Source organism: Myxocyprinus asiaticus, chromosome 12 (genome assembly GCF_019703515.2).
Source record: "Myxocyprinus asiaticus isolate MX2 ecotype Aquarium Trade chromosome 12, UBuf_Myxa_2, whole genome shotgun sequence".
In the NCBI taxonomy this organism is placed as follows: domain Eukaryota; kingdom Metazoa; phylum Chordata; class Actinopteri; order Cypriniformes; family Catostomidae; genus Myxocyprinus; species Myxocyprinus asiaticus.
Genome location: NC_059355.1, coordinates 27,623,783 through 27,640,572, shown reverse-complemented (window position 1 = coordinate 27,640,572; position 16,790 = coordinate 27,623,783). Strand labels below are relative to the sequence as shown.

The window sequence follows — 16,790 nt, the reverse complement described above, 5'->3', positions numbered from 1 at the left end:
CAAGCACACGTCCACTTACAACATACTATTCGCCAACAGAGGGAGCAGGCCAATCTCCATCGGCGACCTGGCCCCAACTATGTTCCAGGGCAGTGGATTTGGCTGTCAACCCGAAATCTTCGTCTTCGGCTCCTGTGCAAGAAATTAAGTCCCAGGTATGTTGGTCCTTTCAAAATCATTCATCAAATCTATCCTGTGTCCTTCAAGCTACAACTCTCTGCTAATTACCGTGTTTCCCCCACCTTTCATGTCTTCTTTCATCAAACCCGCAGCACCTCTGAGAGAGGAGGGCTCTCAAGACCCCCAGAGACCCCTTCCATTCCTCATTGATGGAGAGGAGGGCTTTTGGGTACACAAGCTCTTGGACTCTCGACGCTGGGGTTGGACTCTCCAATACTTAGTTCACTGGGACGGCTCCGGCCCTGAGGAGCATTCCTGGATGAACTCTAAGGACATTCTTGACCCTGCTCTCATCTCTGAATTCCACAACAATTTCCCAAAACGTCCCGCTCCCAAAAGTCGTGGTAGACCCTGAAGCCTGCTACTTTGTACTGTTCATGCGTTTATTAAACTGCACATGGATCTTAACACAACTGCCCCAGCGTCTTCGCTACAGATATTCAGCTGTCAGTTGATCGTCAGTTGCCAGTGTGTTATTAAGAAGTATAAAATGTGAGTCCAGTCCGGCTTGAGTAGACGATGGGTGGAGTCCACCTATTTGTAGATTTGTGTGCACATCTTGACACTAGATTTGTTTCAATCGACAAATGCGTGTAGCGATCTGCAAAATGCACAAGAAATGATGATTATTTTTAAGGGTTTAAAGACCCATATTTCTGGAGTGGAACTTCAGTTTGTTTCGTTATAGTTTCATGCTTTTACTGTTGTCGCCCAAGCAGTTACTCGCTGAATAAATTTTTTATTTATTTTATTGATTATTTTTATTCAGAGGAATATATATCCCAAAAAAGTGGTTTGTGTTTTCATTCTGGCATCTTATACAGTGTTTTTTTTTTTTTTACTCCCATACAATATTTTTTCAGGAAGATGCCATAATCTCAAATGAATCTCATTTGATCACATTCAAGCTTTACTACTTACTTATTTAGAAGTGTTTATTTTTGTGTAATGTCTAACGGGTATTTGTAAAACAGCCAATATTATAAGATCATTCTTCTTTGCATCTATATCTTTTATTTCATCCCTCTTCATCCAATATTTAATTTCAGTCCTCCTTGATTACCCTCACATGTCACAATATCTTCCCCTATTCCTGCCATAATCCAGTTTACTGTAGCCCCTGGGAATTGGACAGTCTATATTTCTCTATTGGACTCTGACCAAACAGCTGAGCAACACACAAGTTACATATATATATTCAGTAGTCATGGAAACCCTTTTCCAAGAAGCACAGACATTATTAACTACGAGTGGGTGTTTGTGAGAGGAAGAGAGGGCCTGATCTGATCTTACTGTAGTTATAATACTGTCCTCTTGTTCTGCAGAAAACAAAACAACAATGAATGCATAAATACTGCACACATTACTAAATACAAACTGAATACATAAGTTTCACGTTTAGAATTAAAATCCAACATTTTGTCAAGTACCATGTTTTATTACATAACACTAAATGTTATATTAGTGAATACTGTAGCTAAGCTCAATTAGACAAAACATATATTACATAACAATGCAGTTCTCTTTGCATACAAAACAGGCAATGCAGGATTATATCCAGTGCTAACACCATGACAAGCCAAACATTTACACCACATATAGAATTTTATTAATTGGTAGGAGTTAGCCATTTCTGAGCAACTTTAAATTACAACTGCACTTTAAGTGCTAAAGCTAAATCTCCTCATTGCATGGAAATGGCATCCTGCCACTGCAAAGGCAACAGCATAACCACTGGTCTCCATGGATTTGTATTGTTTGAACATTAATACTTGAAACTGTGCAGTAAAATTAACAATATTTGACATTCTCGTTCACAAAGTTTCTGTCATCGGCAATCAACAGAACTAGTAAAAACAGGTACTCCAAAATCGGTGCTCCAAAAATTGACCCAAAGTTGATGCTCTAAAACTAACACCCAGTTTACCTGATTAAAAGATTTAAATTACAGCATTTTACTCATAGATTACATAATCATTCTGACAGACAAATAGTACAAGCAGTTTTCAAATAAACATTTTAGATATAGAGAAAAAAATTACATTCTGATTGTGTAATTAATTGTTGAGTAATCAGTCTGGTGCATGGAGAAGACAAATAAAAATTGTTAGTAAACCCTGATGAAGGCTTGTGTGCCGAAACGCGTTGGTTTTTTGTCTAATAAATGTATCCCGTATAATTAATTGTCAAAGGCAACTCAAGGGCGTTGCTGATTCTGGACACTACCTCTTGTAACAGGGTCACATTGTAACAGATGGGAACATGCTTGGTATTCAGAATGAATTTGTGACATTAAAAGGTTAACTCAAAAGAATGCACTATAGGGAGATTTAAGAGTTTGGTAGTAAAATGGAGTATGATTTAAATATTCCCTCCTGTTTGATTAAGAGCAAATGTTACACTTCATTTTTCCATTATTGTAATCACCAGAAAGGTCAGACAAAATGGTCATCTACAGCATAAAAAACATCTATTCATTGTGATTTTGTAAAAACTCTGTGGTTTCAACCTCTTGGATTGTGTTAGCTAAACAAACTTTGGTCCACTTGGAAATATTAAGGAAATGATCTATGTTCTTTTCAGTTGTAAGCACTGGTGCATTATGTAGACATGTGCAAATAACAGACTAAGGGGCTGTTCAAACAGAATGTGTGATTGCGTCTGTTGTGTCACGACTCACTGTTTTTGCTGTGTTTTGTGCATAAATGTTGAGGTTTTAAGATGCCGTGTAGAGTTAAAAGAACTTTTAAAAATGTTTAAAGTTCTACAAATTTGTCTCGAGGCACCTGCATTCTGTTCCATTTACTGCTTTTATTTTATTTTATTTTTTAAAGCAAGAACACATTTGGTCTGAACAGCCCACTAGAATACATGATTCGTCATCTTCTTAACTTTTTTCTGAGGACTGATTGCTACTGAGGACTGTTTTAGAGTTTTAACTCTCTGACAGGCCTTAAAATAGAATACAGCAACAACATAAGCTTAGAGAGTAAGCTTAGAGCAATTATATAATTTAAAAGAAATAAGTAACTGACTTAAACAGTAATAAAACAACTGAAGAAGATGACTCTTGTTAATAAATAGTTGTGCTGAAATTCTGGAAACAGATGCCACTTAAGAAAAGATTATGATTTGCATATAAAATCGACATTTGACACATGCATCCTTAAACACCTACATAACCTATAATATAATTCAAGGTGAAATGTGTAATTTCTTTGCCACCAAACATCACCAAGCGTCACCAAACAGAACTTCAAAAAAATTTTTTTGTTTACAAACAGGTTTCTCAAACACCTGGTCAGACAACGGATAGACCTGGCCCAAACTCACCCTAGAGGCAATGTTGCAGCGTCGGGCTAGTCGGGATGCTCAAATAAACAAAGCAATGTTTCAACAGCACCAGAGAGCAACAATGTTTACACTTTTCTGGGGGAATTAAAGGTGCTGTAAGCTATTTTTTAATGGAAAAGTATGCAAAAAATGTTCCTACTCCCTGAAAGATATTAATGAAATAAGTGTCGTAAGATATCTCACCTGTCTCTGTGATAGCACTAGACTCTGTAAACAGCAAATAAAAATGTGTCCACGGGCCATGGACAATGATGTTTTCGACCAGTCAATCATTTTGCGCGTTCTCATAGTATTGTATTTGCAGCGAATTATTGAGGCTTACTGCCTTTTTTAAGCCATGTTGTTCATAACAGTTGTCTGTTGAGGGTGCTATTTTGCTGCGGTTGTTTTAAATATCCGTTTCTGCACTATGTTGGTCTCATTAAAGCTCATTTGTTATCTTTGGAGTGCTGGGTTTTGGAAAGAGGGGGCATGGCTAATTCAACGGCTCAGTCTCATGGAAGTAGAATGAATGAAATCACTTACAGCACCTTTAACCGATGTATTGCTTATAGTTATCTCTGCATATTAAGCTAGGAGAGGAAAAAATACTTAATAAACACCATGTTAAACACCATGTTTAATTGAGGGTATTCAAACTTTGACCCAAACTTTGGCTCTTAACCTCTGACATTTTAAGAAGATCTATTTTGAGAAGTTGGCCTCAAAGAAATCTGACATCAAGGTCTGCAAACAAAAGCTCAGTGGAGACTAGAGAACCAGACCAGGTGATCAACACCTTTGGGTTGATAATAATATACATTATCACAAAAATGTCACATCATCCTGTGACTGCACCCAGCGCCAGTGTGCGTCATACTCTAGTTGAACCTTGCCATTCATTTTGAAGGTCTCCAACTCAACTTTGCCATTCATTTTGCAGGTCTCCAGCTCAACTTTGCCATTCTTATGTGTTTTCACTTTAGGGCTCAGACTCGTCCCTAGCTTCTCAGTCAGACAGGCCCTGGATAAGTCTGAGCCAACCATTTGCTTCACTGCTTTATCAGGGATTCCATTGGTCTTGCAGGGCTGTTCCTGATTCGAGTCATAGTTGACCGAAGGTTGAGGTCGCCCTGTCTCAGAAACTGCTTTACTCCAAATCTGAGCTTCTTCCTTAGGAGTCTCAGTCTTGACTTGTGGAGATCTGGTTGCAGATGCGGTGGCACTGCTTATCCCTCCTCCAGTACCTCGGGAGCCCTCTGTACCCATAGGGGCAGCACAGAGAATAGAATCAGTCCCACTGGAGGGGCAGTACTCATCCAGGTCATCAGCTAATGTGTCCAGGTAGCTGCCGATGGAAATGTTGTCGAGCTTGTCATGGGGATCTTGCAGGCTACTCCAGCTGCCCCTCCAGGAGGTGTCGGGACCATCCCCTAAGCTGTACTGGCTGCTGGTCAGACTGCTGCAGCGGCTGGTGAGCGTGCCACGATCTTCCAGGAGCCATTTGACTGCCTCAATTCCCTCATGCAAGGCTAGCAACTGGTTCAAGATCTTGACATCCACTGCTCGTAGATGAGCCTGGGCACAGGAGATAAGATAGATGGAAATCAAGTGTGCTGATTTTTCAACAACTATGATTATAGTTATAACAATCCAAAACACACCCTTTTAACACACCCTTGTGTGCTCATTTTTAATTGATATTAGCTATCAATAAGAGTGTAGCACTCTCAGCTCCATTTAACACATTGTACCATGTATAAATCTATTCCACAGAATTCTGCAGATTTAGCACTGAAAATCAGCGCAGAAAATGTGAAAAAAAATTCAGTAGATTCTAACTTGGCCTGCTCTTCCAACTCTTCTGAAGGCACAATGTAGGTTATTTGCTGTGAAATTCAGTCAGGCTTTCAAATCCCCACCAACCCAGAAAATATTGAGTGAAACACAAAAAGTGTTGTTTTTAATTTTTTACTTTTGCTTTTCACTCAATATTTTCTGGGGTTCAAAAGCCTGACTGGATTCTTGCTGCTGACTGCAGAGCCGGAGGTCCATTAATGTAAATGCTGTTCAGATTTATAGATCTTCCCGGCAACATCCATTTCCCAAGTGAAACACTCATCTGCTCTTCCTAATTCCCACAGCAAATGGGCTAAGTTCTCTTCATCTGACACATCTAAGCATGCTGTCCAATGCTTATAACTTTTGCTAATGCTGTAACTAAGTTGTAGGAAGAGTATATAAATAAACTTATCATGGCATAGGTACTCTCCCTAGTGCATCAGACTGTATAAATGAATATTGCCAAGACAACTAAAAAAGCATGTCCAAATTCAAGCTACAGTTTCCATAATCTATAATAATTAGCAATTCCATATCAAATGTTAAGTTCTCATCAGGATCTACAGTATATGTTTATGGAACAAGGAATCTTGAAAGTGTACATCCATTTTCACTCAAATATATCCTCCCCTACCAGGTTCCATTTCGAATTCCTCTGGAATTCGCTAGTTCGCTAGTTCGAATCCCAGGGCGTGCTAAGTGACTCCAGCCAGGTCTCCTAAGCAACCAAATTGGCCCGATTGCTAGGGAGGGTAGAGTCACATGGGGTAACCTCCTTGTGGTCCCTATAATGTGGTTCGTTCTCGGTGGGGCGTGTGGTGAGTTGAGCGTGGATGCCGCAGTGGATGGCGTGAAGCCTCCACACATGCTATGTCTCCGTGGCAATGCGCTCAACAAGCCATGTGATAAGATGCACAGGTTGGTGGTTTCAGACGCAGAGGCAGCTGGGATTCGTCCTCCGCCACCCGGATTGAGGCAAATCACTACACGACCATGAGGACTTAAAAGTGCATTGGGAACTGGGCATTCCAAATTGGGTGAAAAAGGGGAAAAATCCAAAATAAAATAATAATAATTTTTTTTTTTTAAATAAAGCGATGCTTTAGATCCCTTCCTTCTGTTCTTTTGGAATGGATTTTCATTGTATTACTTGTACCCTTCAAGATGTGAGGGAAGTTCTCATAAATTTCATAAGATGTCATAATGTTTCATTTGGCAGCAGTGAAGTATTTCAGCAAGTTAGGGATTTACCAAATATGTAATATGATATACAAAGTCCTGAACTCTACTTGCTGATTGAGTAGCTCTCCGATAATACTGTGCTCATGAACTTTCTGTGCTTCGTCTGAAAGCCACTGTACTTTGGTTCCCACTAACTCTAATGGATACTGCCCTGTCTGCACCCAATGAGCTACAGTCACCAGGCATATCTTGAAGTGCTACTCTTTTTTTTCTTTCTTTAATTTTTAAAGACAGAAATGAATAACATTCAGGAAGAAATAAGTTTTTCACAAAGCAGCTCTTTGACTTTTGATTATGACTAATACATGAACTTGAATGTCTGCATTCTTCTGCATGTAAAAAAAAAAAAAAAAAAAAAAAAAAAACACATTAAACTATGTTATCAAAAAGTATATTTTATAAGTATATTTTCTAAAAAATATATTTTATAAGTATGTAATTAGGACCAATTAGGGGTGGCAGTTGGGGAAATCAGGGTATCGTTAATGGAATCGTTAACTGGAATCAAAATAAGATCCAGAATCGTCCTTTAATGTGCTGGATACCAATAAACTCAGGACCAGCAGAATGATATAAATCAGTTTAAATGCAAAGGGCCTGTCATAAATGGACAGTGTGCTCTTACCCTATACAATCAGGCTTGCTGTGTAATATAAATGCACTAGAGGACTGCTGACGTCAACCACACTAATTACAGTACAAAAAACGACAGAGAACATTCCGAGAGCATGGGAGACAAAAGGAACAAATGAGGTAGAGAGAGGGGGGAGGGGGGATAGAGACAAATTTAGAAAGCAAAAACAAACAAGCATTAAAGAGTATATAAAATAAGACTCTGTACAGTAAATAGGGAAAGATGCAAATAGTATATGTAAAAGTCAAGAGGGATCAAGAAAACCGACACCAACAATTTAGCTCGTTTTGGGTTAACCTCAGCACTCCATCTCAGTCTCAGCTGCTGAGACCAATGAACACACTTGTAAATATTCTCCTTGTCTCAGCACTGATGTGGTGAGCGCTGATCTGGCCTTGCCCAACACAACTGCCTGTCTGCATCCTTATATCTATATCAGGCAATTCCAGGAATAAAGGTACAGTGCCAGTATTTTGGATATCAGAATATTAACCCTCCAATGCAGGAATTATTAAATCACAAAGGAAAAATCTGTTTCTTTCATTTCAAAACAAGAGTAGAACCATTGCATCACAACGTTCATAATTCCTGTTGAATTTATGTTGTCATAAATAAGAAAGACAATGACTACATCAGCAATTGCATACTTGCCTACAATAGTATGCCAAAAGTAGTTTGTCAATCGAGCGGGGAGTCCGAATCCTCAGTATTCAAAAAACAGTTGGTGGAAAATACCTGGATGACTTACTGCATCCGCCGAGATTCTGAAGTGCGCCTCCACTGAACCCAATACTATCCCATAAAGACACAAAAGCTGCTGAGAAGTCACATTCAAAACACTTAATTAAAAAATACCCCACAGAGAACAGCAAGTTAGGCTGCTCTTTTCAACTGTTAGTGCTATAAGAAAATTGTTCCTTGTGGTTACTTGTATCTTTACTCTTATTGTTACTACACCATATATTCTGGTCACGGGACAAAGTCCACGTTCCCAGATCAATTATATCTGGGAATGTATTCATAACACTCACCTGCAAAAAAACATACTTTTTTAACGCCCAAGTATGCTGTTTATCAAATATAGTACATCCTCTGACAGTACGCGACTTTGGACGCAGCCAAATAAAGACGAAAGTCATATAGACTTACAGGTAAGGGTCACCTGTTTGGATTGGAAACAAAGGGCGAATTCCAATCGAAAGTGATCGTCCCAATGCCCTACTCACTCAGAAGGACACAGCTCTTAATGTGGGAGCATGGCATTACTGTATGAATGTACCCTACACTAACAGTCTTGTGGAAAGGTTCTATATGAAAAAAACTAATATTTTTCTTACTTTTGTTTGGAACAACCCTTCGCATGGCGTCCCCTTCTCACAGTGCCCTTCAAGAAGGCATAAACGCAATTTGGAGAGCGCCCAAAACCCCACGATGAATAGTTAAAAACGGCTTTTAAAAATCTGCCCATTGTAGTGAACATCATACATCAGAGGGTTAAGCAGTGTAGCACTGTTTGAATTCAAAAATTATTTGAGAAGTTTAGCTGAAGCAACTGTCTAGAAGCCACAGTATTTTTCCAAAGAGGTTCAAATAACAAAGACATCATGAAAAGGAATCAATCGCAATGTCACTAATACTGCAATCATCTTTTTAAAAGAGCTTGACTGTCCTTCCGTAGCTTCCATCTCAGTTCCAGGCTTAGAGCCACAGTGACCCACAAACTCTCCTTAGGGAGAGCATTCCACAGTGTCTGAGGTTCACACTGGAGATGGCTCTTTATTCTCACAGCCAGAAGAATTCCAGTTTCCCACTCCTCAAAACCATAGCTCATACGTCTAGTGTTCTAATCCATGGAATTCTGGAAAGCTAATTTTCCATGCTGTGATGTCCTGCTCTGTTAAGTAGCACACAACACCACGTGTCATGTGTAAATGAGTATGCATTTTACAAACAGATTGCCACTTTGTTTTATTACTCTATCATAGCTTCATAGTTTAGTGAACAATTTGGGCTGGAGGGCTGTTTGGTCAGCTATAGTATGGAGAAATGTTCAGGTCACATAATCCAAAATACAGTTTATGCAATATATATTCAAAACAATAAAAAAAAAACAATTAAAAAAAAAAAAAAAAAAATATATATATATATATATATATATATATATATATATATATATATATATATATATATAGTGTATATATAAGTGTAAAGTACAAGTAAATATATAAGTGTAGTACAACACAAACATTAATATATATATATATATATATATATATATATATATATATATATATACCAAAAGACAATACATATAAAATCAAATGACAATATATGAAATCTGAATATATATGCAGTATATATTGTCTTTTGTTTTTATATGTATTGTCTTTTGATTTATATATATATATATATATATATATATATATATATATATATATATATATATATATATATATAGAACTATTAATGTTTGTATTGTACTACACTTATATATTTACTTGTACTTTACACTTATATATACACTTATGTATATATATATTTTGCATAAACTGTAATACAGTAATGAAATCATCCTGTCTAGATGCCATTTTTTATTGGAGGAGGAGGCACTTAATATGCTTAATAGTCATGAAAATAATGTCACAATGCAATGGCTTAATTTTGTTAAGCAAAATATAATTTACTTTTTTCTGTTTCTTTTGTGGTGAAATAAGACTCAGACATTTTTTTTTTTACAGTTTTCACAAGATTTACTCATTTACAGACCATAATACTATCACAATATACAATATATAATGACGCATTTTTTCAGTTTCAGCTTACTGTGCTTAGAACAAAGCCCTTCAAAGATGAGGAGGCTTCCAAGCCTTCAGTCAGGTATGTGAAGAATGTTGACGTAGCCATTTTTGGCAACTGCAGTAAATTTAGTCATAGCTGCAATAAAACTGTGTATAAAATAAAGTCTTATGCAGACAAACTCCCAGTCACTTCACAAACACCAGAGTCAAGATGCACATGTAGGTGTGTGATATGAGAAACCAAACCCCTATAGACCTTATTCATACCAGCGCCATTTTTTATTTTTAAAGGGAATGACAATGAGGCTGTGAGGAATAGATGTACAGTCTCTTCAATAGACTGTACTGCAGTTTAAAGTGTTTCTGGATTGTTCCGTGGACAAAACATTGAAAAAATATTTTTCTAAGAACATTCAGTAGACAAAAAAACTCCAGACAACATGAGTTGCAGAAAATCAGATGCAATCAAGAAGCTTTTTACAGCTTTATACCGTGCATGCCACTGAAGAGATGGTAAGTCTATCCCTCACAACCTCATTGTCATTCCCGATAAAAATCAAAGATGGTGCTAGCGTGAAAAAGGTCTATATGGATAAACCTCACATTTTACTCTCTTACTCCACTAAAGTAACAGCAGCTCTCTTTACACATCTCTCTGATACACAGCAACATTGGCAGTATTGAGAGGATATCTAATTTTACAACACACTGTGACACGTGTGCTCTGTCTCTATGCATTCCTTCTTAACTTCTATGAACTACCACTCTCCCTTTCGCTCTGTTTCTCTTTCTTTTCCCCTCCCTCTTTTCCCACTCTTTCTATCAGACTGGAAGAGTCATCTCCCCTTTCTCCATCTGTCAGCACACCATCCCCTGCGTTTTCCATCTGTGTATCAGGCAGGGAGAGAGAGAGCTGCATTCACCAGCAGCCAAGATGCTGAAAGTCATCGAGTACACCCCTCTCTCGTTCTTTCTTCAAGCAGATCACAGGTGGCATAAATAACAAGCTGTTTGTTGGATTTGTGGAAAAGTATTTCCAGTGTTTTAAAGCCATTTGTAATTTCTAAAGTAATTTGCAAGATGTTATTTGGAAATCTATTAAATTTGTGTTTTGTAATGATTAATGTGTATTTCCCCACCATTATTTTACTTTATGTCTACACTGTCTCACACCTACTGTATCATTATGTGTGTGTGTATCACAAAGTGCATTGACAGTATGCTTGCTGTAGCTTGTGACTAACTGGGAACAGAATGAAATGACATTAGAACAAAACAAAACATTCAACATAAAATCAACTGTCTATACTAGAAGCAAGCGATGCAATGTGACACAACAAAAGAAGACTGTAGAGCACCAGCAGTGTAGACAATTTTGTAGATTATGAGTGTACTATATACTATTGCTTGTTTCCAGTGTTGATTCACTGTTAGCCAAACTAATTGTTTTTCTACACAAACAAACATTTCAATTACTTTTTTGCACTATAATTTGCCAAATCAAACTGGTATATAAAATGCATACCAGGATGTTGTTTTTTTACAGTAGCGCCCTTTTTATTTAAAATCACAGATCTTGGCTGATGTAGCAAACCACCGTCACGTTAAGAAGTCTTGATCACTGAGGAATCTGCAGCAATCATCATAACGCCAAATTAAAGGGATAGTTCGCCTAAAAATTTACATTTTCTTATCATTTACTCACACTCATGCCATCCCTGATATGTATGAATGTCTTCTGCTGAACACAAGTGGTGGAAAGAGTACTGATTTTTTTTACTTAAGTAAAAGTACTGCTAATGGAGAAATAATTCACTTTTGTACAAGTAGAAGTACAGAGAAATATTATGACTCAAGTAAAAGTAACTAAGTAGTTTGCCGAAAAACTACAAGTAATTATGTTACAAGTTCCTTAATGAAAATTATATTATATATAGTATATACACTTCCATTTTTAGAACACAAAGACATTTTCACCAAGGATGCATTCAATGATCAAAAATACTGCCAAAATCATTAATTGCAAATTATTATTACATTTGAAATAATTGTTTTAAGTGGTATTTATTCCATTTTTTCTTTACCCTTGATGGCAAACATATACTGTGTCACCTATTTCTTACAATAGCATTCTTAAGTGCTAATTTGGTACTCAAGAAAATGTTCTTGTTATTAGAACAATTGAAAATGGTTGCGCTACCATGTGGAAATCACAATACAATGGGCTTATTCCCCATTTGCTGAGGTATCTTACAAGTTGCTTTACACTTCCGAGTCAAATTTTGATTTTAACAATAGGCAAAATGAAACACTTTTCTCCTGAAATTCTATTTTCTCCTAAAGTCTATTGTTTTAGAGAGATGAAGGCTATTCCATCATGCATTACTGTTTTGAAAAAAGAATCTCTAACCAGGATAGAGAGGGAAGTAGACGGCCAGATGCACAACAAAAAGACAAGTAAATCACAGTCCTAGTTTCAGAAACAAGACTCCTCACAGGTCATAAACTAGCAACTTCTAAATGCCAAAGACCTGCACTGCTGCAAGAGAATTCGTAGACAAACAGAATATTTTAAGAATACAAAATATTTTTAATATTTGTAACATTAAATGTCACTAAATCGTCTCTAAACTACATAATGTGCATTATGACTGAAACATTCCTATTTCTGGTTTATTCTCATTCACGTATATCCAAGTATTTTGGCTAAGTTAACATAGTGTACAAAACTAATATAATGCAATATCATAGAGGAGGAAATTTATCCTCTATGATATTGCAGCAATTATCCAGATATGGAATGAGATTATTAAGAAAACTGTTATCAATTCCTACCTGCCAACTGAAAAAAAAATAAGGCAAAAATAAACATTTCACACAGTGTTTAGTGAGAGATATGATTGATTCAAACACTAAAAGTGGTTGTTCTGTATATGTATTATTGTACTACAGTTGTAATAATAAAGTCTTAATTAACATTATGGTAATTTAACATATTGAGATATTATTATTAAGTCAATTATAGCATTTGGTTACATTATGTTTTATGATTTCTCATACCTTCTTTAAATAACATCCATTCCTTGCACACTTTTCGCCTCTAGCGGGTGAGGCTTTTCAGACAGATAAACAGCAGCACAGAGCAGGGAAGTAAAGTACAGCATCGTGAGCAAGAGTGTTACCCACTAGGACAATTTATTTATCAGGAGTACAATACCAAACTGATACGGATTGATGGAAGCGGAGAGCCTGTCTGTGCGCACGACGGTGCGAGGAGCCGGACAGCGGGGTTAAAAATTATGTTCAGTGAAAAGTCAAAAGAAGATTGCAATGTATGTAATTGTAACTATATCAGATATTATTAATAAAACATGTGAACTCGTTGCGTGGGCATATTTTGCCCAGAGTCCCTGTTAATTTTAAACACTATTGGCATTGTATCTTTCTATGGTATTTAAAAAGCTTGTTTTAGACATATAGTAGCAAGTAAACAAGATATCCCCACATATATGTCAAACTACATTGTGTTAATGCTTGACAGGGTTAAAACATTGCCTACCTTAAAAATAAGTGAAGTTTGATCAGTGGTTAAGCATGTTCAGATGGTTCCCTCGTACCTTAATGAATGGTACCTTTCCAGAATTAAATGAAATATGCAGAAAATCACAGTATTACAGTTCTTGTATAGAGACAAGGCAGAAAGTCTTAGAGAAGCTAGAGAAGAGAGGAAACCGGCGGCAGTTTATGCAAGCTGCTGTGCTCATGATGCTCTGCCCTGTGGGCTTCTGTCATGCTGTGCACAGCGTGGTTTAGTTTATAAACAGATTTAGTGCTTATAACTTGCCGATTTCTTCTTCCCAAAAAACTTCCCAAAAATTCTGAAATATTATGTATTTTTTTTTGTATTTTGTAATTGCGGTGAAAAATAACTGTAGCGAAGTTGAATACTTCATTTTTAAAACTAAAAGTACTATTATTTATTTATACTTAAAAAAGTACAAATATGTGAAAAATTTACTCAAGTACTTTTTTGGAATTACAAGAGTAATTACAAGTATGAGAGTAGTTATAATTCATTACTTTCCAACTCTGCTGAACACAAATGAAGATTTTTTAGAAAAATAGCTCTGTTGGTCCATTCAATGCAAGTCAATGGTGGCCAGAAAGTCTGGTGGCCAGAACTAAATTGTCCTCCCTTCCCCATAGATGGCGATATGCACGAAGAATGCAAATTGCCAAAAACAAAAAAAGAATGTGGAAGTGAAAGTGAAAAAGGACATTTATAGTAAAAAAAAAAAAAAAAGAAGAAGAAAAAAGTTGCACCTGAATATATGTCGCATCGGGTCAAAATTGCATAGTTGAGAGATAAACACAGATCGGTTGCATCTGTGTATAGGTCGCACTGACAGAAGTTGCATGCGGCAGGCATTAGGACCTGGGAGCAGCCGCCTGACTTCACTTCAGCCGTTCAGCATCATGTCAGACCCGTTCCAGCGTGAAGATTTCCTCAGCATCTACGCATCGTTTCACGACATATTTTAATCAGGAGTATTTACTCCAAGTAATCGTGTGTAACAGTTTTTCAAATTCTGTTTTTGTTTCATGAAAAAAAAAAAAAACACTATAAAATAAGCCACATCTGTTGTACCTCTATGCTGTGCACAAATAAACAGGTTTTAGTCAGTGAGTAAAACAATATGCCTGTTGTATTCTATTCATTCATTAATGTTAGCGACTGTCAATCTGTGGATCTTTCTTATATTTGCAGTCCTCTTTGCTACAGTATTCACTATCCTGTTCACTGACTGAATGTTTTTACTACGAGTGTGTAGTAAACTTTAGAATTTACTTTACTTTAAAACACTACTATAAAACACTACTACCATCAATATGACTGTTGTTTTCATCTGTTTGTAAGCATACGTGTTTTATTGTGCAGTGTATTTAAACAGCCGGATACATAGCCGAAACATTATGCGTATAGGTCGCTTCGGACTACAAGTCGCAATAATACGGTAAATATTGATCTGTTTCACTTCTGAAGACATGGATTAAACCACTGGAGTTGTATAGATTACTTTCAAGCGGTCTTTGTGTGCTTTGTTGAGCTTCAAAGTCCTGGTCACCATTCACTTGCATTGAAAGGACCAACAGAGCTGAAATATTTTTCTAAAAATCTTCATTTGTTTTCTGCAGAAGACAGAAAGTCATACACATCTGGGAAAGCATGTGGGTGAGTAAATGATGAGAGAATTTTCATTTTTGGGTGAACTATTCCTTTAATAAACATACCTTCCTCAAATCAGAAATGGCAGCTGGTAGTAGCATAAATCTTGACAGTTTTGAGCCCTTTTAAGAACTGACCCATTCAAAAGCACCATAGCAACAACATCAGGGTCCATTTCCTTAATGGCTCTGCATTCCACTGGGGAACAATCTAATTTCCCTAACTACAACAATTCTCCAGTCCACACAGCTGAGGGTGTAATGCCCTAAGAGCTTTAAGTTAGGTTACAATATGAACATTTGAAAACAGCAGCTTATTGAGGAAATTATGGAAATCATGCCACTCCCCCACTTTAACCTCATTACAGATGTGTGGTTGCAAGCAACTGCAATTCAACATTTTAAAAAAACATATATATTCCTTGTTAGACATTTTTGGGTCTTGTTTGAATGCACATTTTACTATTTGGCAATGCTGTGAGAAATTCTTTAGCGTCTGGTTGATTTGGTTTGTGGAATGTGGGTTGGGAACTTGGGACCCTTCAAAATGAGAAAACAACAACAACAGGCTGCAGGCTTCTCCCTGTGTGTTTATGACAAGATGAACTCAGTCAGTATGTAAGAACTTTATACTAGATTTTTTTTTTCTATAGATATGTGACAATCAATAACAATAAATTATTAATTTCATAGCCCTACCCCCAAAATATGTAATTATTATTATTATTTATTTTAATAAAATATACCCTTTAAGATATTGATAATGGGGTCTTACCATCTCCAATTTAAGTTTTCGGATCTTCTCGTCCAGGCCCTTCTTCTCTGTCTCGTTGCTCTCTGTCTGATGATGATGAGAAATGATCTTGTGGTCCTCTCTCATCCACTTCAGGAGTCCCTCCGGCGTCTTCCTCCCCACTTTCACCTCCAGATCCTTTAAATCTGGCACTGATTCACTGGTATTGCTCTCCTCCATGATTTTCAAAAAGGCCTTTCTCAAAAGAAACGGACAAAAAGACAGAAAAAAGGGTAATGCTGTTTGACTTTTCCTGTGAATTGTAACAATTTGCCCCCACTGATATAACCAGTATTATGACTGAAAAGCATATGCAACATTTAATTGTTTGCAAGCATATGCAGTATCAGTCGTTCAGTATTGCTGAAATCCGCGCATGCATGAACAACGCACAAGAAAACACAACAGCTGCGTCAACTGAGCTGAACGGCATCACACATGACAGTGACATACCTGTTTAATATTCTAAACAGTCATACGGCAGTCTTCTTTTCCAAATGCGGTATATAACATCTCCTTAAGTGGTAAAAACAGACCACCTGAGCATAACACGAGTCTATTTGATGATTCGACCGTCCAAATGTATTCCATCTACGCGCAGTTTTAACTCCTCGATTGTGCATGACAATATTCGGGTAAATAATAATGGATGAGACGCTCGGAGATGAAGTCAGGTCTGGACAGGAGCTGTGCTCATACTGAAATGTCCGTCCTCCTGATGTGGTTGAGTATGGACTGAATT

At 37.1% G+C, this 16,790-nt stretch overlaps 1 protein-coding gene across 1 annotated transcript; it reads right to left on the bottom strand.

Annotated features, from left to right (window-relative positions):
* Positions 1–645: 645 nt before the first annotated feature.
* LOC127449407 (leucine rich adaptor protein 1-like) lies at positions 646–16,788 on the bottom strand. The gene is made up of 3 exons (XM_051712816.1): positions 16,502–16,788; positions 16,031–16,243; positions 646–5,091 (listed from the first exon to the last, which is right to left on the bottom strand). Exons 2-3 carry the CDS (start codon positions 16,226–16,228, stop codon positions 4,339–4,341), a joined length of 951 nt encoding a protein of 316 aa, XP_051568776.1. The 5' UTR covers positions 16,229–16,243; positions 16,502–16,788; the 3' UTR covers positions 646–4,338.
* Positions 16,789–16,790: the final 2 nt, after the last annotated feature.

Bases quoted from the DNA above. Each gene is read 5' to 3' on its own strand.
- LOC127449407 (XM_051712816.1), bottom strand. From the start codon at position 16,228: ATGGAGGAGAGCAATACCAGTGAATCAGTGCCAGATTTAAAGGATCTG. The intron at 5,092-16,030 runs GTAAGACCCCAT...TCCTGTGCCCAG, and splicing joins GAAAACTTAAATTGGAGATG to GCTCATCTACGAGCAGTGGA.